This window comes from Phocoena phocoena, chromosome 1 (genome assembly GCF_963924675.1).
Source record: "Phocoena phocoena chromosome 1, mPhoPho1.1, whole genome shotgun sequence".
NCBI lineage: Eukaryota > Metazoa > Chordata > Mammalia > Artiodactyla > Phocoenidae > Phocoena > Phocoena phocoena.
In genome coordinates, this window is record NC_089219.1 from 55,715,990 (window position 1) to 55,739,898 (window position 23,909).

Here is a 23,909-nt window from a genome sequence, read left to right on the forward strand (position 1 = left end):
GGAATACATAAAGTACATTTTTACTTTAGGATTGCCTTAATTTTTTTTTTTTGTGGGGGGGGCGCACTGCACGGCTTGCAGGATCTTAGTTCTCCAACCAGGGATTGAACCCAGGCCATGGGTTCAATCATATCTCCTTTGGTAGTGGGTATGGCGGTTGGCTTCTTTGTATGTGAGTGTTTAGAGGTTGAGGGGCTGGAGATGGAGGAGGAGTGCTGAAGGCTGGTCTCAGCTAGGGTTTAGGGAAGGCGGGCAGGAACCTAGGGCTGAGAACCTCTGCCTTGCCCATCTGGCCTTGACCACAGCCCTTTCCCACCCCAGCCAGGCAACCCTGCCCCTTAGAGCCTCTTAATCTCTTCTCCCAACCCTGCTCTTTTCCAAGTTCTGCCTTCCTCAATTATAACTCTTCCACCCTGCCCAGTGGGAGGAAGGAAGTAGAGAAGGTTGGAGGATGTGGGAAGGACGCTTTTGGTGCCTCTACCTAGTGTTACATGGTCCCCACTGTCTCTGAGTTTGCACGACGCCCTGCTGTTAATTCACTGCTCCTAGGCGGTCACTGGACTGATGCTGCCCTTTTCTTGCTCTTTCCTAGCCATGATCCCTAGGGGGTGATGTGGAGGAAGGCCCTTCCCCAAGCTATCCTGTCTGTGGATCCAGCCTCTCTCACACTCTTGAGGCACTACCTTGTGTCTGTCCAGGGATTTCTCACGGGTTTAGTGTCAGGTTCTCAATCCATCACCCTCTCCCTCTTAATGTCACAGCTTGGGATGAGAGAGGGAATCCAGTTGTCCTTGTCGGTTCTCCATTTTCTCCTGGCTGGAAGTTCATAGTTTTCCTTTTACATCATTATATTAATATTCTCATCTATCAGACTGGCTTTTAAAATCTGAGAACAACTTCATGTATTTAGGAAGCTACCCAATGACATGTATGTAAGGCCAGTTCATCTTTGTCTCATATTAGAGGATTAAGTTAATGAATTAAAGACTGTTATTATAAGAAAAATGTTGCTTTGTAAGACATCCCACATTATTAAACTTGAGATCAACATTGTTGTAAGGTTCTTCTACAGTATCAAAATATTCATCTCGTGTCAACAGGTTACCTCCCTGTTAATAAATTCAGATTCCCCTGAAATCTTCCTACTTGTATGAAGAGATTTATCTGACTAAATCATTAGTCCTCTTAAAGCCAATTTCTACTTAACTGAAACATTCTATGAGGATTTCAGTGTATGTTGTATGGTAGAATATCTTATAATTAGGAATTGTGGTAGAATGTATACAACAAGTATATAATATAAAATAAGTTGTGGTTATCATAAAATAGATCTTATCAGGTGAATGAGAATTTCTGGAAAAAAGCCTTTACAGTTTCATCTTTGTGCTTATCCTTGTTCTAATGTTTTCTATTTCTGTATTCATCAAAGATGCACAGTAATCAAAAGGGCTTACTTCCAGAGCCAAATCCAGTGCAAATTATGAAAAGTTTAAACAACCCTGCCATGTTACAAGTTCTTCTACAACCCCAGCTCTGCGGGCGAACTGTTAAACCAGGTAAACTTCATGTGTGCTGATTAAACGTAGAATGTTGGCATGAAGTTAATTGTGCTGTTTTACATGAAAAACACACTTAAATTAGTCCAAGAATATTTATTTTTTCTAGAATTTATCAGTGAATATATAAAATATAATTTATTTTAATTAATGGTCTGAGGTGAAAATATGTTTTGACTATTTTTGATAGGGACAAACTGCTTATGGGTTTCCTGATTTTTTTTTAACTATTAATAAGTATTAAATATTAAACCTTCAGTTTAGTTACTGGTTGACATGAATTTGTAAACCAGGTAACACATGGCTTAATAAGGTAATATTTAATATACTACATTGTTACACCCTATGTTAACAAAGGATATGATACTTTTCTACATAATATTTTTGGCAGAATTACTTTGTTGGAAAGTGTTAAGGTCTGTTTCCTCTCTGCTCTTTCTTTTTCATTGTGAAATTGTTTCACTTTTTAGAAAATGAGAAAAACATCATTTTCTAAGTATTATGGAAATTTTTATAATATTGGCGTACATTAAATATCTATTTAGTATTCATTGAGAAGAGTTTATTTACCTTTTGAAATGCACCAGTATACATACACAGAATGTATGTTTTATCATTATGAGGAAATGAATGCCTGTATTCAACACTAAGCTTTAGATTACAAATGTTTAGATTAAATACACTTATTCTGTTTCAGCTCCAACTGGTCTAACAACAACTAGTATATTGCAATTCAGTTCTAGCACCAAACTACCTAGAGTTAGCACAGATCCTACAAGTAAGGGCTTTGTCCCCAACCGGTCTGCCCCTACTTCAGACAGCAGCCACAACTTCAGAGGTCCCCTGGTCACCTACATTTCTGACTAACTTGCTTCAAATTTGGGGGTTCCTGTGACCCCCTCAGGTTCAATAATTTGTTAGACTCACAGAACTTAGGAAAGCACTATACAGTAAGTCCCCACCCGTACAAACGAGTTCCATTCCAAGAGCGTGTTTGTAAGTCCAGTTTGTTTGTAAGTCCAACAAAGTTAGCCTAGGTATCCAACTAACATAGTCGGCTATATAGTACTGTACTCTAATAGGTTTATAATGCTTTTCACACAAATAATACAAACACAGAAAAATAAAACATTTTTAATCTTACAGCACAGTACCCTGAAAAGTACAGTAGTACAGCACAACAGCCGGCATCCAGGGGCTGCCATCGAGTGAGCAGGCAAGAAGAGTTACTGACTGGAGTGGGGAGAGGAGGTGGGAGATGGTAGAGCTGAAGGATCGTCAGCGATAGGAGACAGAGGGCAAGCTGCAGTTTCACTCACGCCTGACGTTGATGGCACAGGTTCTGGTTCCTTGCTGGATTCAATTCTACCTACCCTCTTGAAAAAATGATCCAGTGATGTCTGGGTAATAGGCCTTCTTTTCTCGTCATAGATGACACAGTAGCACTGGATTGCATTCTGAACGGCTGTTGCAACCTTCGTGTACCATTCTACGTTCAGGTCCTGTGCCTCAAAACTAACTGCCTCCTCAAATAAAGAAAATCCCCTTGCCATTTCCTGCGTCATGAATCTCTTCGGTTCTTCAGTTACTTCTTCCTCTTGTCTCTCTTCGTTCTTTCTCTGGGCCTCCAATTCCTGGCACTTCTTAGCAGTACCAGCTATATCACCACTGCTTTTACGCTTGCCTCCGGACATCCTGGGCTTGAAATAAAGATACTGTACTACTGTACTCTATACAGTACTGTACAGTAAAGTACACAAAAGCACAGCCACTTGTAGAGGGTGCACACAGGTGACAAGGTACGCCAGTCACGTGAACTAATTTACGTGATTGGACATGTGAACACACGTCTGCATCTTTGAAAGTTTGCAACTTGAAGGTTCGTATGTAGGGAACTTACTGTACTTATGATTACAGTTTTGTTATAAAAGATATAACTCAGAAATAGCCTAATCAAGAGACTTAGGGCTTCCAGACTGGAAGGTCCTGACTGCAGAGCTTTTACGCTCTTTCCCTATGGAATCAGAGCACATCTGCCTTGCAGCACACATGTGTATTAGCCAGAACTCCCTGCTGCAGTAACTTCAGTATCTAGAGTTTTTATTGGGGTTTTGCTATGTAGGCATGACTGACCATGTTATTGAACTCTATCTCCAGTCCCCCTCCTCTCCCTGGAAGTCAGGAGGTTAGGCTGATATCATATGGCTCAAAGCTCTAGTCCTCTAATCACATGGTAGGTCTTTCTGGTATGACCAGTCCCCATCCTGAAGCCATCTAAGGGCCCACACTGAGTCACCTCATTAGCATAACAAAGACACTCCTGTCACTGGGAAAATTCCAAGGATTTAGAGTTTTCCTTCCAGGAACCAAAGACAAAGACCAGTTAAATTCTTTATTATACCAACAGTGTTCATATTAAGTACTTCATATAATCATCAATTATCTCTGTGTAGGAAGTAGCTTTAGAGGTGTCCAGCTCAGCCTACTATGCAGTCAGATATCCCTTCTACAATGTTAATGGTATAGAGATATCCTTTGTATGTCTTGACTACTCAAAGCATAGAGCAGCTCATTATTTTCCAAAGCAGCTATTCCCTGGTTTAACAAATTTAATTACTAGGTTTTCCCTTATATTAGATGGTGATTTCTATGACTTTTAGCCACTTATTCTAGTTCTTCCTATGAGGAAACACAGAATAAATCTATTCCTTCTTCCATAAGAAAAGCCTTCTAATGTTGAAGACAGCTATCATGAAACCTTAGTCATCTTTGATTTTCTTTGTCTTCTGTTCTCCAGGCCAGTAGTCTCATTTTATTTATTTATTTTTTGACTATGCAACTCTATCAGTAAAGTATATTTTTAGTAGAGCCTCAATATATACAGTATACGTATCACTTATATGTCAATTACATGAATGTACCTTTGTCAATCCATATATTAAGAAATGATAAAGCTTAATATTTTTATATTTTAAGATGAAAGTAAATACAAATAACAGTTCTCTTTTTTAAGAACAATTTATTTTTTTATTGAAGTATAATTGATTTACAATGTGTTAGTTTCAGGTGTACAGCAAAGTGATTCATATATATATATATATGTGTGTATATATTCTTTTCCAAATTCTTTTCCCTTATATGTTATGACAAAATATTGAGTATGGTTCTCTTTATACACCTCTTCTATTCTCTTTGTAAACTATAGCTCTGTATTTGACTTTATATAACATGTCATAGTATACGCTCTCTAGAGCATCCCCCGCCCAAGTTGTCCTCTTGTAAAGATACCTAGGTTGTCTGGGTTGCCCTGAAATACGGTGTACACAGACATGAATTTATCCTATAGATGGGTTCTAATCAGCACAGAATGCAGTGGGATTTCCTTCCTATGATCATTATATTCCTATTAATGCAGTCCAAGTTTGTATCAGAGTTTAAAGAAGTATATTATACTCTTGTGTCTCTTAGAAAGTATAGTTCACACCTGGACTATCTTTAGTAACTTCTCCCCCAAATTATTTTTGTCTCATCTAAGATATGTATTCTCCACTCTGCTTTTCTACTCAGGTTGGTGTATGACCATATGAGATTAGGCTTTTTTATTTTAGTGCTACTTTCACTGTTTTAAGAAAGATATATCATTATTACACTGATAGCTTTTTCTTTGTTTGGAATGGCCAGTGAAGAGGGTTAAATACCTTACCTGAACACATGCAAAGAGACAGTGTATGGAAAGTTTCTTGGTGTTCAGGAAAGACAAGCTCTGGTTAATCAATAAATTTCATTTGTTTTTCCTTTACTATGTTTTTTTTTTTTTTTTTTTTTTACTATATCTTAACTATATCCCTTACTATATCCTGAGCTCTTCACAGAAGCCTCTGAACAAAGTAATTACAAAGGATCATAATTCCCTGTAATTTGTTTATATTATATGATACATATATACACAAGTGTGCCATATTTTACTGTGCTTCACAGATGCTATGTGTTTTTTTTACAAATTGAAGGTTTGTGGCAACACTGCTTTTGTCAGATGATGGTTAGCATTTTTAGCATTTTAAATTGAAGTATATACATTGTTTTCTAGACATAATGCTATTGCACACTTAATAAACTACAGTATAGCATAAACATAACTTTTACATGCACCAGGAAACTAAAATAATTGTGTGACTTGCTTTATTGCAATAATCACTTTATTGGAGTGTCCTGGAAGCAAACCTAAAGTATGCCTGTATGATATATTTGTATTTAAACCCTTGCCCAAACTTCTCTCTCACTGTATCATTTTTTCAAGTAACTGACACATATCTAGTTGTTTATTGCCTTCTCTTCCACTAGACTAGAGGCGGCTCCATAATGGCAAAGATTTATCTGTTTGGTTCATCTCAGGCATCTAGGACAGAACTGCTATTTATAGTGAAAAGTACTTAAATATTGTTTACTGATTAAACTCCTTCCTTAACCTGTCTGTTGCACAACTTATACATACCTTGTTATATATGATCTAGTCTGTAAACTTTTAACTACTTTTCTGGTCTGCCTTCTTTTCTGTCTGATCTAATCTGTGCACGACCGTCAGGTCGATTTTCCTCCTACACCTACTTTATGTTACTTGAAGCGTACTGATCTTTTCTCTCCAATCCAGACCTTGTAAATACCCTAAAAAAATACAGTATAGTGTAAATATTGTACATTTCTTTCTCTCTGTCCTTGTGTGTGTGTCTGTTTTAAAGTTTAACTAGTATATAATTACTTAGAATCTAAATTGTATGTTTAACAGCTTTCTTGAGGTATAACTGTGGCACATTCATCTGCACATATTTAAATTGTACAAATTGGTAAGATTTAACACGTGCATAACCCATGAAACTACCGCCATAATCCAAATAATGAGCATATTCATTACTCTCAAAACTTTCCTTTTGTCTCTTTGTAACCCCTCCCCCCATCCCCAGGAAACTACTAATTTGCTTTCTGTCACTATAGTTTGTATTTTCTAGAAATTTATATAAATGGAGTCACACAGTATGTACCGTATGGCTTCTTTCCCTCGGCTTATTATTTTGAGATTCATCCATGTTGCTGCGTGTATCAATAGTTTTTTTTTGTTTTTAATGCTGAGTAGTATTCAGTTCTACAATTTCCATTTTCATTGATTTGTTGAACATTGGGTTATTTCCTGTTCGGGGTCATTACAGATAAACTTGCTGTGAAGATTTGCTCTTAATCTTTATGTAGACTTACGCTTTCATTTCTCTTGGATAAAGACATAGTTGTGGAATGGCTGGGTCATATGGTGGATGTATGTTTAAGTTGTAAGACACTCTTCCAACTGTTTTCTAATGTGGTTGAACCATTTTACATTCTCACCATCAGTGTCCAGGGCTCTAGTTCGTTCAGTATCCTCACCAACATTTGATATGTTGATCCTTTAATTTTAGTCTTTCTATTTGGTTTATAGTGCTATCTCATTGTGGTTTTAATTTGAATATCCCTTTTGACAAATGATTTTGAACATCTTTTAATGTACTAATTTGCCATCTTTATACCTTCTTTGTTAATATATCTTTTAAGATATTTTGTACATTTTAAAATTAGGTTGCTTATCTTCTTATTAAGTTGTTAGGGTTTTTTATCCTAGATACAAGTCCTTTATTGGATATATGGGTTTGCAGCCACTCTGTAGGTTGTTGTCCTTTTATTTTCTTAACAATATCTTTTGAAGAGCAAAATTTTTTATTTTGACAGTGTCCAGTTTATTATTTTTTGTTTTATAATTCATACTTCTTGTGTCATATTTAAGAAATCTTTGCCAAATTCGAGGTCACAAAGATGTTCTTATATGTTTTCTTCAAGAAGTTTTATAATTTTACCTCTTAAGTTTAGGTTGATGAATGATTTCAAGTTAATTGTTATTTATGATACGAGGTAAAGGTCCAGGTTAATTTTTTTTTTTACAGTTGTTCCAGCATCATTTGTTAAAAAAGATTATCCTTTTTCATTGAATTTCTTGACACTTTTTTCAAAAGTCAATTGACCATATATATATGGCTCTATCTCTGGACTCTCTGTTTCTATTCCATTGATCTAAATGTCTGCCTTTATATCAATACTACATTGTCTTGATTATATACAGTTTTATAATAAGTCCTGAAATCAGTTAGTGTAAGTCCTTCAACTCTGTTCTTTTTCTCTTTGTTTTGCCTATCCTAGGTCCTTTGTATTTGCATATAAATTTTAGAGTCAGCTGTCAATTTCTATGAAAAACGTCTGCTGGAAATTTGATTGGAATTGTGTTGAATCTGTATGCTGATCTGTGCAGAACTGACAACAGTTTGCCCTAAGTGCGGTATATCTCTCCATTTATTTAGGTCTTCTTTAATTTCTCCCAGCAATATTTTGTCGTTTTCAGGGTATAAATCTTACACATATTTTTTCAGATTTATCCATAGCATTTCATGTTCCTTGATACTATTTTTTTATTGCAGTAATTTTCTGAGGCAGAATTCAGAGTCAGTAATTCAGTGGCATTTGGTACATTCACAATGTTGTGGAATCACCAACTCTGCCTACTTTCAAACATTTTCATTATCACAAAATAAAATCCAGACCCATGAAACAGTGACTTCCCATTTCCTCCTCTGTCCAGGCCCTGGCAACAACCAATCTGCTTTCTGTCTTTACACTTCTGCTTAGTCTGCATGTTTCATATAAACAGAAGTCGTTATGTGACTTTTGGTGTCTGGCTTCTTTCACTTAGCATGATGTTTTTGAGTACTGTAATATGTATCAGTACTTCATTCCTTTTTTTGGCTGAGTAATATTCCATCGTATGTACATCACACTGATGGACATTTGAGTTGTTTTCACTTTTCGACTCTTGTGAAGAGTGTTGCTGTGAATATTCATGTACAAGCATTTTAACATTTGTTTTCAGTTCTTTTGGGCTTATATTCCTAGAACTAGAATTGGTGGGTCATATGGTTATTCTATGTTTAACTTGTTAAGGAGCTGCCAAGCTGTTTTCCACAGTGGCTGCACCATTTTACATTCCCAAAGCAATGTATGAGGGTTCCAATTTCTCCATAACTTTATAGACTCTTGTTACTTTCTGGGTTTTTTAAATTATTATTAATTTTAGCCATCCAAGTAGGAATCAACTGGCAACTCATCATGGTTTTGATTTGAATTTCCCTAATGACTAATTATGTTGAGCATCTTTTCTTGTGCTTGTTGTCTATTTTTGTGTCTTCTTTTGGAGAAATGCTTAATCAAGTTCTTTGCCCATTTTTGAACAGGGTTGTGTGTCTTTTTGTTGCTGAGTTCTTTATATATTCTTGATACTATTTTAAATAGTATTACTTTTTAAATTTCAATTTCCTACTGCTTGTTGCTAGCATATACAAGTACAATTGATTTTGTCTATCTATCTTGTATCTTGCAGTCTTGCTTTCTATTTCTATCAATAGTAGGTATTGCCCTTAGGATTTTCTGTATAGGCAATCATGTCATCTACAAATAAACACAGTTTTACTTCTTCCTTTACAATATGTATACCTTTTATTTTATTTTCTTGCTTTATTGCAGTTGATAGAAATTCCTGAAAAATTTGTGCATTGAACTGATGAGAGTGGACATCCTTGCCTTGTTCCTGATCTTACAGAGAAAACATTCATTCTTTTATTATTAAGCATTATGTTAGCTATAGTTTTTTATTCACAGATTTTCTTTTTCAAGCTGGGAAATTTTTCTTCTATTTTTATATTGCTGAGATATTTTATCATGGTAATTGCTGGGATTTATATAATGCTTTTCTCCATTTATTGATATCATCAATGTGGCTTTTTTATTTCTGGTCTGTTATCATGATGAATTATATTGATTGATTTTTGAATGTTAAACCAATCTTTCACTCCTACAGTAAGCCACACCTGGTCATGACATACTATAATCCTTTTTTTTTTTTTGACTATGAACATCAGTTTTCTTTTCTTTTTTTTTAAGACTATTTTCTTATACAGCAGGTTCTTATGAGTTATCTATTTTATATATATTAGTGTATATATGCCAATCCCAATCTCCCAATTCGTCCCACCACCACCTCCACTACCCCCACTGCTCCGCTTTCCCCCCTTGGTGTCCATATGTTTGTTCTCCACGTCTGTGTCTCTATTTCTGCCTTGCAAATCAGTTTTTTTTTTTTTAACATCTTTACTGGAGTATAATTGCTTTACAATGGTGTGTTAGTTTCTGCTTTATAACAAAGTGAATCAGCTATACAGATACATACATCCCCATATCTCCTCCCTCTTGCGTCTCCCTCCCACCCTCCCTATCCCACCCCTCTAGGTGGTCACAAAGCACTGAGCTGATCTCCCTATGCTATGCAGCTACTTCCCACTAGCTATCTATTTTACATTTGGTAGTATATATAAGTCCATGCCACTCTGTCACTTCGTGTCAGCTTTATAATCCTTTGTATATAAATTTTAGGTTGACAGTGTTGTTCAAGTCTCCTATATCCTTACTGGTTTTCAGTCCACTTATGCTATCAATTATTGAGGGGAGCAAGAGGCTCAGTGGGAGACCTAGCCAAAATCTAAGGGTAAGGGCAGTTAGATGTGAGACTGTGGACATTTTCAGAATGTTTTAATTCTGGTTGTTATTTTAAACTGGGAAATACGATATTCACTAAAAGCTGTGAAAAAATATTTTAATGTTTTATAACAAAATACAGTGACTGTCTGAAAAATGAGAGGAAGTGGTATTGAAATCTCTAACCATAATTGTAGATTTGTCTACTTTTCCTTTTAGTTCTAGATGTTTTTGCTTCATATATTTTGAAGCTTTGTTATTTGGTCCACAGACATTTAAGATTGTTGCATCCTAATGGATGAATTGACCCCTTAATCATTATGAAATAACGATCTTTACCCCTCTTTCCTAATAAACAGTATTTTCCTTTATAAGCAACTTATCCTAATGATCTAATCTTCCCATCATCTATCATCGAAACTGGTTCATTCTAAAGAAAGTGCTTTCTAATGGTCAGTTTTCCAAAGATGTAATGGATTGTCTCCGCAAGTAACAAAAAATTGGAACAAAGTTTTTAAAGCATGAATGAACTTGTAACAGTGTTATGTATAAATTTCAAATACGTTTGATCATTGGATTACGTGCTTTTTGAAGTACTTTCTAAGCCTGACCTTCTATGATTCTAATTAGCTGTATATTATGACAATTTACATCTAATAATTAAATGAATTGCTTCGTATATTTTCTATCTCATGGTTCTTTTTGTCTGTATATTGTATGTTCTTAAAATATCTCTTCTGATATGTACTCTGGTATTTGTACTCTTAGACAAACTTGATAAAGAGTATGGTTATCATTTATTCCTTTTATCCACTATATACAGTATCGTTGCTTCTGTAGGTTTTTTTATGAAATATCTTTAAATGTACATATTCTCTTCTCAATTGGATTATAAGCTTTAACGACAAGGATTGTATATTGTCCTTCCCCTCCCACCTGACCCACTGCCAGAATACCCAAAAAAAACTAACAAAAATACTGAGCAAATAACATGGGTTCAATTAGTATTATACTTATTAAAAGGTGGAATTAGTTTTCTTGCATTAAGTGCCAGAGAAGAGAAAGGCTAGGTTTGGTGTTTTTCCATTAAGACAGAAGGTGTTGGAATTTAAAATCAAATTCTAGAGTTGAATCACAAGGAAAGGAGCCTGTCACTTTTTGTACAATGACAAGGTCAGTATATCATTAAACTTCCACTACATATGTTAAAAGTTTAAAGGAATATTCATTTACCCTTTTTGGAGTTTGTTTTATTTATTTTTGAATTCCATAGATATCATAAAGTTAAATTTTTACTTTTATTTTCTTAAAGCAGTCCTTGGAACACCTCACAGCTTGCCACATCTGATGAATCCATCCATCTCCCCTGCATTTTTACATTTGAATAAAGCACATCAGGTATATAAATAGCATTGAGTACTGAAGCATCGAACATTTGGAGTGAATATTTTGTTTGTTCTTTACACTTAAAGTTCTCAAGGAGTCAAATGAGTATTTTGTTTCCAAATAAAATTCTTAGTAATAAGTGTACCTACCTAAAAACAGAACTTAATAAGGAAATCAGATCAAATTAAGGTAATCAAAGCATCATAGTTTATATATTTATTGGTTCCTATTTGTAGGGCATTAAGAAGGGAAGAGGAATATTTTGTGGTATATTTTTCTAGAAATAACTCAGTAGCTCAAAACAAGTTTTATGTGGTCTTAACTCAAAAAAGTATTTACAAAAAGAAAAATAAATAATATTCTTAAAATTTAATCAATGTTATAGAAATAATTTATATATTTATGAGAGTAAAAATTTTTTTTCTTACCTTTTTCAGATAAGTATTTTAAACTATGTTTGTGTACATAGATATCCGTAATATTGGAGATAAATATTACCTACTAATTTCAGGTACTGTTTAAGGCTATATCTATATAGAAGCCTAATTACAAATCGAACCTAACACATGATAAATGGGTTGTTATAGGTTGAATGAGTGAATGTCTGTTCCTAAACGCAGCTTTTTAAGGAAAAGGCTTATTTATTTTTCATTCTTAGAATCTAACATATGACCTGTACATTTTTCATTCATTTACTCAGCATATTTTATTGAAAATCTAACATGTACTAGACACTCTGCTAGCCATTGAGGCTATAGCATTGAACAGAATATTCACAGTCCTTATCCTTATAGAATTTCAACAAATAGAACAAGCATTAAACAGTTAATTACAATAAGGTTTAAAGTGATATGGGAGGGGAGACCAGAGTATTGACAATATTCCCTTTACTTTAAAATAAAGACCAACTGCTTAATTTTGCCTTGAGGGCCTGTCTAAGCTGGCCTCTCCTGCCTCTCATATGCCTTAGGTGTCACTGTCCCAGCTCTGGTGAACTGCTTGTGGTCCGTGAAGGGCTTTCTTCTCTTCTCCTTAGGTCTTTGCTCCTGCTGTTCTTCTACCTGGAATACTTCCCACCGCAGCACCACCTTGTTCCCCCAGACTTCACCTAGTTATTTCTCCACAGCCTTCAGATCTCTGTGCAAGAGTTAGTTCCTCAGGGAAACCTTCCTTGAATTTACCAATCTAAATCAAGTTCCACCACTATTTGTTTCCATAGCTCCTTGTATTTTTCCTTCATACACTCATTGCCATTTTTAATTGTATGTTTTTATAATTAATTAATGTCTCCCCTCCTCAGGGGACTATAAGATCCATGAGGGCAGACCGTATTGTAGCACAGTGCCTGGCACATAGAAGTGCTCAATAAATATTTGTTGAATGATTAAATGAATAAATAAATCATTGAATGATAGTGACATCAAAGCCAGAAAGGGGTGAGGGGAGGGGAGGAAAGATGGAAGAAAAGAAGGAAGGGATATGGAATTAGTTTCATGACTGTATGGTCACATCTTGTGTATTACTGAAAGAATTAATTAGTGTTGCCGGTAATTAGAAAGTAGAATATTACGAAGCTGTTGCTTTTGCTCAGATCAACTCAGGAATTGAACTTTACAATGAATTACACAACAAGTAGCTCTTCAAAATTAAACTAACTTAATGTTTTATCATTTTCACAGAGCTCACTTATGGGTAATACTTCTAATTTATTTCTTCAGAATCTTTCTCATGTACCACTGGCACAGCAACAATTAATGAAGTTTGAGAATATTCATACTAATAATGTAAGTGTGGAATTATTTTTTTTCATTTGAAATGAGTTCATTCCTTTTCTATAATCAGGCTGTTGGTCAGATGGTTAATGAATTTTCACATGTGTAGCTTTTTTATTAGGTTATGTCTTGCTGCCATGAGCAAAAGTCTTTTCTTCTCTTCTTTTGCAGAAACCAGGCTTACTTGGAGAACCCCCAGCTATGGTGCTTCAAGCTGCAGTAGGGATAGGGTCTCCGCTTCCATTGAAAACAGAGTTGGGCCATCTTGGAGAAGCCCATAAAAGTAAATTATGTGTATTTGCTGAGACGTCAGTAGACAGTCAGATTTGAGATTTAAAGATAGTGTACCTGTATTCTACTTTTATTTACAGGAAGGTCAGATTTGAGTTTTATTCAATCATTTAAAATTTCAAGAGCCCTCTTGGCTTTTCTGTTTTTAATATTAGAATACTATTGGTAGTTATTTATTGATGGACTTGCTTCTATGCCAAGATAAGACTTTCTCTGTTGGATGTGCTTTAATATTTGATGAAGGTTCACGGCAGCATGAGGCAGAGACATAGATCTATTTGAGACTGACATGCTGCCCACTGGGCTGACAGCACATTACATAGGGATCCATTTAATTTTTGCCTGGATAAGAAACCCTTAGCTTTATTAAGAAATATCTGGTAATGATAAATGTAAAGTTTGATTGTTTATTTGTATTATTTCTAAAATGTGAGCTCCAAATTAGTAGTAAAAAAAAATGTGTATTATGTGCTTCTAAAATATAACAAATTTAAACAGAACAATTATTTTTCTTTTCAGAATAATAGCATGGTAGTATACCAGGATGTCTTATGTGATTTTGAAAGGCACTTTCAATTTGAAGTTTAACTGAAATTTGTTTGAAGTGAGCATGCTGAGGGGAAAAAAGAGAAAGTCCACCAGTGATAAAAAAGAAATAAAACCAAGTCAGTTAAAATGGGTAACATATTTAGCCTCTTGTACATAAAACCAAGTCAAATGGTCAAATAATCAATTCAGACTATTGGAATTGACTGGGCAAAAGTTAAACCAGTAGACAGCTATAGAAATTTTTATAGTGTGATAGAGTCTGTCCTAAAAATTAAATATTGTATGCCTAAAAGCTTATACAGATATTTATATATAATTTGTGTTGGATTAAATAACTAGCCATTTGCTTTAGCACTGCTGCTTTAAGAACACTGAAAATTCAAAGTGTCCAAATAAATATATTGCTAAAAGATAGAACTGAGAATCTATCTCTAAATAGTTAGTACTAAAAATAATTTAAGAAATTTGTTTAGTGAATTTGTAAAATATAACTTGGATTTAATTAAGAGAGTTGTCAAAACTAGCTCTTTTCATTTAGTTTTGACCTATAGAGTTTTAAAAAATGGAGTGGTTCAGGATTTTCCTATTAAAATTTTATTTCTTCCAGAATTTCTTGTTACTCCCTGTAAATAAAAATGTAAAACTTTAATGTGTTAAACTTTCATTTGGTGCTTAGCTACTCATACATATTGATGTTTTTTTAAACCAGTGGTGTGCTGGTGTTTAAAAACCAGCTCTCTGGGTTAAAAAAAAAGTCTTGATTTGTAACATTTGTGGATTTCTGTGTGTAAACAGTCCAACCATGGCTGATTTCAGGTTACCCATGCAAAGACGTTGAACTCAAGATCTGGGAAGAGATAGCACAGTTGACTCTTACGAGCTGGTGCAACCTGGCTGACTAAATGTATTGTTGGGTTTAATGTAACTTTATTAATTTTTGAGTGTCAGAGACTGTTTTTAAACTGAAGGCTTAGTTAATTATCCCCTTCAAATATGAAAGCAGGCAAATTACAATGACTGGGCTTAAAAAAAAAGGCACTGATATAACTTAAGTGCCAAAAAGTATATAAATTTTGCTCTCACCTTCTAAAATGTACAATTAAAACTTGGAACTAAAAAATATAATATCCTTGAGATTATCCTGGAAGTTGTTGAAAATAGGAAAAGCATGATTACTATTAGAGGTTTTTGTTTTTCCATACAGGAGGCTGCTAATTTATAACCTTTAACCTCACCTTTTGTATTTTAACTATGCTCTAATAGGTAAAAAAATAGGTTTCTGCACATTCTGCCCGTAACTTGACAAAATCAAAAGGACTATTGTGAAAAAGCCTCATGTAACCAAAACCTTTTTGCATTTGTGGTTCACGACAGCATCTAATCTGATTCCACCGCAAACAACTATAACAGCTGGCATGGGCATGTTACCATTCCTTCCAAATCAGCACATTGCCGGACAAGCTGGGCCAGGGCACGGGAACACTCAGGAGAAACAGCCAGCCTTGGTGGGGATGGCAGAAGGAAATTTCTCAGGGTCACAGGCTTATCTTCAGAGCTTTCCAAACCTTACTGCTGGAGGCTTGCTCACGGGACATCATAAACAACAACAAAGTCAGCCAAAAGGCCTGGAGATAAGTTCAGGGGTAAGAAAACTGTGTGTGAGTGTGTGTGAGTGTGTGCATGCATGCATACACATACATATAAATGCACACATGTATATACATGAAGTATGTATGTGTATACTACATTATGTATATACTACAAAGGAATATATATATATACTTTTTAAACTATATCTTAAATGAAATTATTCGAGAGTAATCTAATTTTTGGTTATTTTACAGGTGGTATAATTTATGAAGTATCAAGCAATCTTAACTATTTTTGAATTTCAAAGGAAGTTGATAATATACTTAAAGTATATAAATATGGATTATAAACTAGATAATTCCTATAATGTCAATGACATGAAGGCTTTTTCATACTGTACATTTACTTCTCAAAAGAGAAGAAAATATTGGACTCTAAAAAAAACCAAAACCTGTCATTATAAACAAACAATCCATCCTTTGATAAGTTATGCCAAATGATGTTTGGGATTCTGCTTAATTACTTGCCAGTTTGTCTGTAAATAAAATAATTTCACTTTTATAAAATGTTTTTAAAATCTGTTATTATAAAATATTTAAATATGAATTCTTTATTCCTATAAACATTTGCTTTTCTAAAAACTTTTAGATATGCATATATAAATATAAATATAAAGGAATATAAGTTCAAATTTTGTAGTTTGGAAAAGTGTAGTAGTACCATTAATACTTATCCAATTATATAATGATATTATTTATAAGGATTTCTTAGTAAATAATCATGCTGTTCTTTAAAATGTACTAATTTTTTCTAAAATGTATATTCTGTAGCTAATTAAGTATTATTTTAATATTTAAAGGTAGAATAAATTCTATTTTATCTGAAAAATTTCAAAGCCAGTTATTAATCTCTGGTCTGTTCAAAAGAATCTAATCTTGGTTTTAATTCTTGGTTTTTACCCCAAATTTTATTGGTTTATAAACCACTGATATTTGTAAATGTTATAATTGGTAGGTAGAATAAAGTACATTTAATTTTTTTTACTTGTACCCTAGAATACCCTTTGGATTAGAAGTGGCATGTGAGGAAACAATTCTTGTAGTTGGCTATATTCAAATATCAAAATAATAATATTGACTTTGTAAGAGGTTTTGGTGTCACCTAGTCATGGCAGGAGGTATGGATAGAATGCCTATAATTATACATTGAGGAAGCTAAGGTGGTTCTTCATAGAATGAATTTTTTTTTTTCATAGAATGAATTTTAAAAATTTATCTGCAGGGTTAATTGCTTAAGTTATTGAGGGAAGTTAAATAAAACTCATATATGAATAGTCTGTCTTTTTGCACAGACTTTTTAATTCATTGAAAGCACTAAGGTCTTTAGAAAAACTGGACTTGAGGTGATTCACATAATGGGCAAATGAGAGTGTATTTGGAAGAAGACAGGTGAAGTGGGGAAGGGCCTGGAAAACAAGTCCCGTGAAGAAGAATTGAAGGAAATAGATACATGGAACTTGGCAAGGGTTGACCAGCTGACATTTAATTTGACGTTAAAAAGAAACAAATTTACAGACTAGTCTAGTCACATGGTATTTTATGTTTCTCTAGTGGGCAGAATTAGTCCGATAAGTATGACACAATAAAGCAGATTTAGGCTTAATATAACAAAGAACAGTTGAAGTTTTCAAAGAAAGAAAAAGTTTGACACTTTCACAAAGATGTGAATGTCATATCACTGAAAATGATTATGCTGACCCCAGGTGAACATCTGTACAGATTGTTGTAGAAGTGATTCTTCTTTCCTGACAATAGGGGCTTGGACCAGGTAACCTCAAAGGATGTTTTCCAAGTATGTAGCAAGATTTTGGACTTTGTTAAACAGTTGGTTAAACTCGGCTGTAGATTTTTAGACCTGCATCTTTAATATTATGTTGACAAGTGATTCTTTTTTATTTATTTATTTATTTTTCTTTTTTTTTTTTTTAACCATCTTTATTGGGGTATAATTGCTTTACAATGGTGTGTTAGTTTCTGCTTTATAACAAAGTGAATCAGCTATACATATACATATGTTCCCATATGTCTTCCCTCTTGCGTCTCCCTCCCTCCCACTCTCCCCATCCCACCCCTCCAGGCTGTCCCAAAGCCCCGAGCTAATATCCCTGTGCCTTGCGGCTGCCTCCCCTCAGCTATCTACCTTACTACGTTTGTTAGTGTGTATATGTCCATGACTCTCTCTCGCCCTGTCAAAACTCACCCCTCCCCCTCCCCATATCCTCAAGTCCGTTCTCCAGTAGGTCTGCGTCTTTATTCCTGTCTTACCCCTAGGTTCTTCATGACATTTTTTCCCCTTAAATTCCATATATATGTGTTAGCATACGGTATTTGTCTTTTTCTTTCTGACTTACTTCACTCTGTATGACAGACTCTAGGTCTATCCATCTCATTACAAATAGCTCAATTTCATTTCTTTTTAAGGCTGAGTAATATTCCATTGTGTATATGTGCCACATCTTCTTTATCCATTCATCCGATGATGGGCGCTTAGGTTGTTTCCATCTCCGGGCTATTGTAAATAGAGCTGCAGTGAACATTTTGGTACATGACTCTTTTTGAATTTTGGTTTTCTCAGGGTATATGCCCAGTAGTGGGATTGCTGGGTCATATGGTAATTCTATTTGTAGTTTTTTAAGGAACCTCCATACTGTTCTCCATAGTGCTGAACCAATTCACATTCCCACCAGCAGTGCAAGAGTGTCCCCTTTTCTCCACACCCTCTCCAGCATTTATTGTTTCTAGATTTTTTGATGATGGCCATTCTGACTGGTGTGAGATGATATCTCATTGTAGTTTTGATTTGCATTTCTCTAATGATTAATGATGTTGAGCATTCTTTCATGTGTTTGTTGGCATTCTGTATATCTTCTTTGGAGAAATGTCTGTTTAGGTCTGCCCATTTTTGGATGGGGTTGTTTGTTTTTTTGTTATTGAGCTGCATGAGCTGCTTGTAAATTTTGGAGATTAATCCTTTGTCAGTTGCTTCATTTGCAAATGTTTTCTCCCATTCTGAGGGTTGTCTTTTGGTCTTGATTATGGTTTCCTTTGCTGTGCAAAAGCTTTGAAGTTTCATTAGGTCCCATTTGTTTATTTTTGTTTTTATTTCCATTACTCTAGGAGGTGGGTCAGAAAGGATCTTGCTGTGATTTATGTCATAGAGTGTTCTTCCTATGTTTTCCTCTAAGAGTTTGATAGTTTCTGGACAAGTGATTCTTGATTCTGTCTTTTTGTCAGAATCACCACTGGAGTTAAAAAAAAAAAAAAAAAAAAAAAGATGGAGAGGGTTGGACTCTAACTTCCTCAGCCCTGAGAATCTGATTCAGAGAGATAGGGGTGAGATCTGAATTTTAAGTGTACAACTCAGTGGCATTAAGTACATTCACATTGTTTTGCAACTATCACTACTCTCCATCTCCAGAACTTTTTCATCATCCCGTATTGCAGCTCTGTACCCATTCAACAACTCTCCATTTTCCCTGCTCCCCAGCCTCCAGTAGACACTGTTTACTTTCTGTCTTAGAATTTGACTATTCTAGGTACCCAAAGTAAGTGGAATGATACAATTTTTGTCCTTTGTGTCTGACTTATTTCCATCACCATAGTGTCTTCAAGGGTCATCCATGTTATAGCATGTATTGGAATTTCCTTTTTTAAAGGCTGAATAATATTCTATTGTATTTATAGACTACATTAAAAAAATTCTTTTATTTATTTATTTTTGGCTGTGTTGGGTCTTTGTTGCTGCCCACAGGCTTTCTCTAGTTGCGGTGAGTGGTGGCTACTCTTCGTTGCGGTGTGCGGGCTTCTCGTTGCAGTGGCTTCTCTTGTTGCGGAGCATGGGCTCTAGATGCACGGGCTTCAGTAGTTGTGGCACACGGGCTCAGTAGTTGTGGCTCACAGGCTCTAGAGCGCAGGCTCAGTAGTTGTGGCACACTGGCTTAGTTGCTCTGTGGCATGTGGGATCTTCCCGGACCAGGGCTCAAACCCGTGTCCCCTGCATTGGTAGATGGATTCTTAACCACTGCACCACCAGGGAAGTACCTAGACTACATTTTCTTTTTCCGTTTGTCCATTGATGAACATTTGGGTTGTTTCCATCTTTGGGCTCTCGTGAAAAATGCTGCTATATACAAATATCTGTTAGAGTCCCTGTTATCAGTTCTTTGGGGTACTTACCCAGAAGTGGAATAACGGAATCATATGGTACATCTATATCTTATTTTCTGAGGAACTGCCATTCTATTTTCCACAGCAGCTGTACCATTGTTCATTTCCACCAGCAAAGCACGGGGGTTCCAATTTTGCCACATCCTCACCAACATCGTTTCTCATTGTGGTTTTGGATTTGTATTTCCCCAATGATTAGTGATGTTAAGAACCTCTTCATATGCCTATTGGTCACCTGTATATCTTCTTTGCAAAAATGTCTATTCAGATTCTTTGCTATTTTTTAATTGGGTTATTTGTTTTCTTTGCTATTGAGTCATATGAGTTCCTGAATATATTTTGGATATTAACCCCTTCTCAGATATATGGTTTGCAGATATGTTCTCCCATTCCATAAGATGCCTTTTAATTTTGTTGATTGTTTCCTTTGCTGTAGAGGAGCTCTTTAGATTAGTTTAGCTTTTTAGCACTTGCTTATTTTTGCTTTTGTTGTCTGTGCTCTTGGTGTCATATCCAAAAAATGATTGCTAAGACCAATGTCAAGTAGCTTTTCCCCTATATTCTAGTTTTATGGTTTCAGGTCTTATATTTAAGTCTTTAATCCAGTTTGAATAAATATTTGTGTGTGGTGTAAGATCAGGATCCAGTCTCATTTTTTTCCATATGGACATACAGTTTTCCCAACACCCATTTATTAAAGAGAGTGTCCTTTACCCATTGTGTATTCTTGGCACCCTTTTCAAATACTAGTTGACCACATATATATGGCTTTATTTTGGGGCTCTATTCTTTTCATAGGTCAGTGTGTCTGTTTTTATGCAAGTACCATACTGTTTTGATGACTATGGCTTTGTAATATAGTTTGGAACCAGGAAGTGTGATGCCTCCGCTTTGAACTTTTTCTCAAGGTTGCTTTAGCTATTCAGGATCTTTTGTGGTTCCACATAAATTTTAGGATTGTTCTTTCTATTTCTGTGAAAAGTGCCATTGAAATCTTGATAGGGATTGCATTGAATCTGTAGATCGCTTTGGGCAATGTGGACATTTTAACAATATTAATTCTTCTAATCCATGAACCCAGGATATCTTTCCAGTTATTTGTGTAATTTTTGATTTCTTTTATCAATGTCATATAATTTTCAGTATACAGTTCTGTCACCTCCTTGGCTAAATTTATTCCTAATGGCTAAATTTATTCCTAAGTATTTTAGTCTTTTTGATAGTATTATAACTAGGATTGTTTTCTTAATTTCTTTTTTAATAGTTCATTGTTAGTATATAGAAATGCAACAGATGCAAACAGAGATCATTCAATTTCTTCCTTTTTGATTTAGATGCCTTTTATTTCTTTTTTCTTGCCAAATTGCTCTGGCTAGGACTTCCAATACTATGTTGAATAAAAGTGGTGAGAGTGGGCATCCTTGTCCTTTTCCTGATCTTAGAGGAAAAGCTATGATGTTAGCTGTGGGCATGTCCTTTATATATGGCTTTTATTATATTGAGGTATATAGATTTCCTCTATACCCAGTTTGTTGAGAGTTTTGATCATGGAATGATGTTGAATTTTGTCCAAGGTGTTTTTTGCATCTATTGAGACAGTCATATGGTTTTATCCTTTATTCTGTTAATGTGGTGTATCACATTTATTGATTGGCCTGTGTTGAACCACCCTTGCATCCCAGGGATAAATCCCACTTGATCACAGAGTACAATCCTTTTAATGTGTTGTCAAGTTCAGGTTGCCAGTATTTCATTTAGGGCTGCTAGTATTCTGTTAAGGATTTTTTTTTTTTTTTGTAGTACGCGAGCCTCTCACTGTTGTGGCCTCTCCCGTTACGGAGCACAGGCTCCGGACGCGCAGGCTCAGTGGCCATGGCTCACGGGCCTGGCCGCTCCATGGTATGTGGGATCTTCCCGGACTGGGGCACGAACCTGTGTCCCCTGCATTGGCAGGCGGACTCTCAACCACTGTGCCACCAGGGAAGCCCTGCTCTAATCTTTATTATTTCTTTTCTTCTGCTAATTTTGGGCTTGGTTTGTTCTTCTTTTGCTAGTAACTTGAGGTGTAAAGTTAGATTGTTTCTTTGAGATCTTTCTTTTTTCTTCATGTAGACATTTATTGCTATAAACTTCCCTTTTAAGCTGCTTTTTCTGCAGCCCATAAGTTTTGGTATGTTGTGTTTCCATTTTCATTTGTCTCAAGATACTTTCTGATGTCTCTTTTGATTTCTTCTTTGACTTCTTTGTTATTCAAGAGTGTGTTATTTAATTTCTACATATCTGTGAATTTTCCAATTTTCCTCTTAGTATCGATTCCTGGTTTCATACCATTATAGTCAGAACAATCCTTGATATGATTTCAGTACTGTTAAATTTGTTAAGACTTGTTTTGTGGCCCTACATATGATCTTCTTTTTTTTTTTTAGCTTCTGTTTTTGATGTCATCTCCAAGAAATGATCAACAAATCCAGTGTTATGAATCTTTTCACTAAGCTTTTCTTTTAAGACTTTTATAGTTTTAGCTCTTACAACTAAGACTTTGATCCATTTTGAGTTCATTTTTGTATGTGGTATTAGGTAAGGATCCACTTCATTCTTTTATGTGGATATCCAGAATTCCCATCATTTTTTGTTGAAAAGACTGCCTATCCCCATTGTACAGTTTTGACACTTATTGAAAATTATTTAACTATATATGCAGTAATTTGTTTCTGGGCTCTCTATCCTATTCTGTTGGTCTTTATGTTTGTCTTTATGCCAGTACCATACTGTTGAGACTACTGTAGCTGTGTAGTAAGCTTGAAAATTAGAAAGTATGAGCCTTCCATTATTGTTCATCTTTTTCAATATTGTTTTGACTGTTTGGGGTTCCTTGATATTTCATATCAATTTTAGGATGGAGTTTTCTATTTCTGCCCAAAAAAGTTAGAATTTTGATAGAGATTATATTGAATTTGTAGATCTTTGGTTAGTATTGACATTTAACAATATTAAATCTTCCAATACATGAACATGGGATGTCTTTTCATTTATTTATGTCTTTAGTTTCTTTCAGCAATGTTTTGTAGGTTTAAGTGTACAAGTATTTCTCCTCCTTGGTTCAGTTAATTCCTAATTACTTTAATCTTTTTGATGCTATTGTAAGTGGAAATTTAAAAAAATTTTCCTTTTGGATTGTTCATTATTAGTGTATAGAAACACAACTGATTTTTGCATGTTGATTTTATGTCCTGCGACTTTGCTAAATTCTTTTATTAGTTCTAACATTTTGTGCGTGTGTGTGTTTGTAATCTTTAGGATTTTCATGTCACCTGCAAAGAGAACTAATTTTACTTCCTCCTTTTCAGTTTGAAAGCTTTTTATTTTTCTTTTTCCTGCCTAATTGCTCTGGCTAGAACTTCCAATACTATATCGAACAGACGTTGTGAAAGCAGGTATATTTGCTTTTTCTTGATCTTAGAACAAGATCACCATGGAGTATAATGTTGGCTTTTTGTTATGTTAGGGTAGTTTCCTTCTATTAGTTGTTTGTTGAAAGTGTTTAATTTTAATCATGAAAGTGTGTTGAATTTTGTCAAATGCTTTTTTTGCATTAATTGAGAAGATCATGCATTTCTTCCTTCAGTCTGTTAGTGGGGTATATTACATTGAATGATTTTTTTTTTTTTTTTTTCATTTTTTACATTGAATGATTTTTGTATGTTGAATCATTCTTGCATTCTAGGAAGAAATCCCACTTGGTTATGGTGTATAATCCTTTTAATAATGTGCCAAATTTGGTTTGCTAGTATTTTGTTGATGATTTTTGCATCAATATTTATAAGGGATATTGTTTTGTAGTTTTCTTGTAGTGTCTTTCTGGCTTTGGTACCAGTGTAATACTGGTCTCATAGAATGAGTTAGGAGGCGTTCTGTCTTCAATTTTGTGGAAGGGTTTGAGA

General features: G+C 34.9%; 1 protein-coding gene across 2 annotated transcripts in view; it reads left to right on the top strand.

Moving 5' to 3' along the window:
- Positions 1-23,909, top strand: part of RAVER2 (ribonucleoprotein, PTB binding 2) — a 103,014-nt gene that overhangs the window by 43,783 nt on the left and 35,322 nt on the right. The window contains exons 5-9 of one of the 2 annotated variants that reach the window (XM_065893197.1): positions 1,430-1,556; positions 11,467-11,552; positions 13,220-13,324; positions 13,484-13,595; positions 15,527-15,795. In XM_065893197.1, coding sequence (XP_065749269.1) covers positions 1,430-1,556; positions 11,467-11,552; positions 13,220-13,324; positions 13,484-13,595; positions 15,527-15,795 — 699 coding nt within the window. The remainder of the gene's footprint in view (positions 1-1,429; positions 1,557-11,466; positions 11,553-13,219; positions 13,325-13,483; positions 13,596-15,526; positions 15,796-23,909) is intronic. The other variant, XM_065893205.1, reaches the window with a different exon arrangement.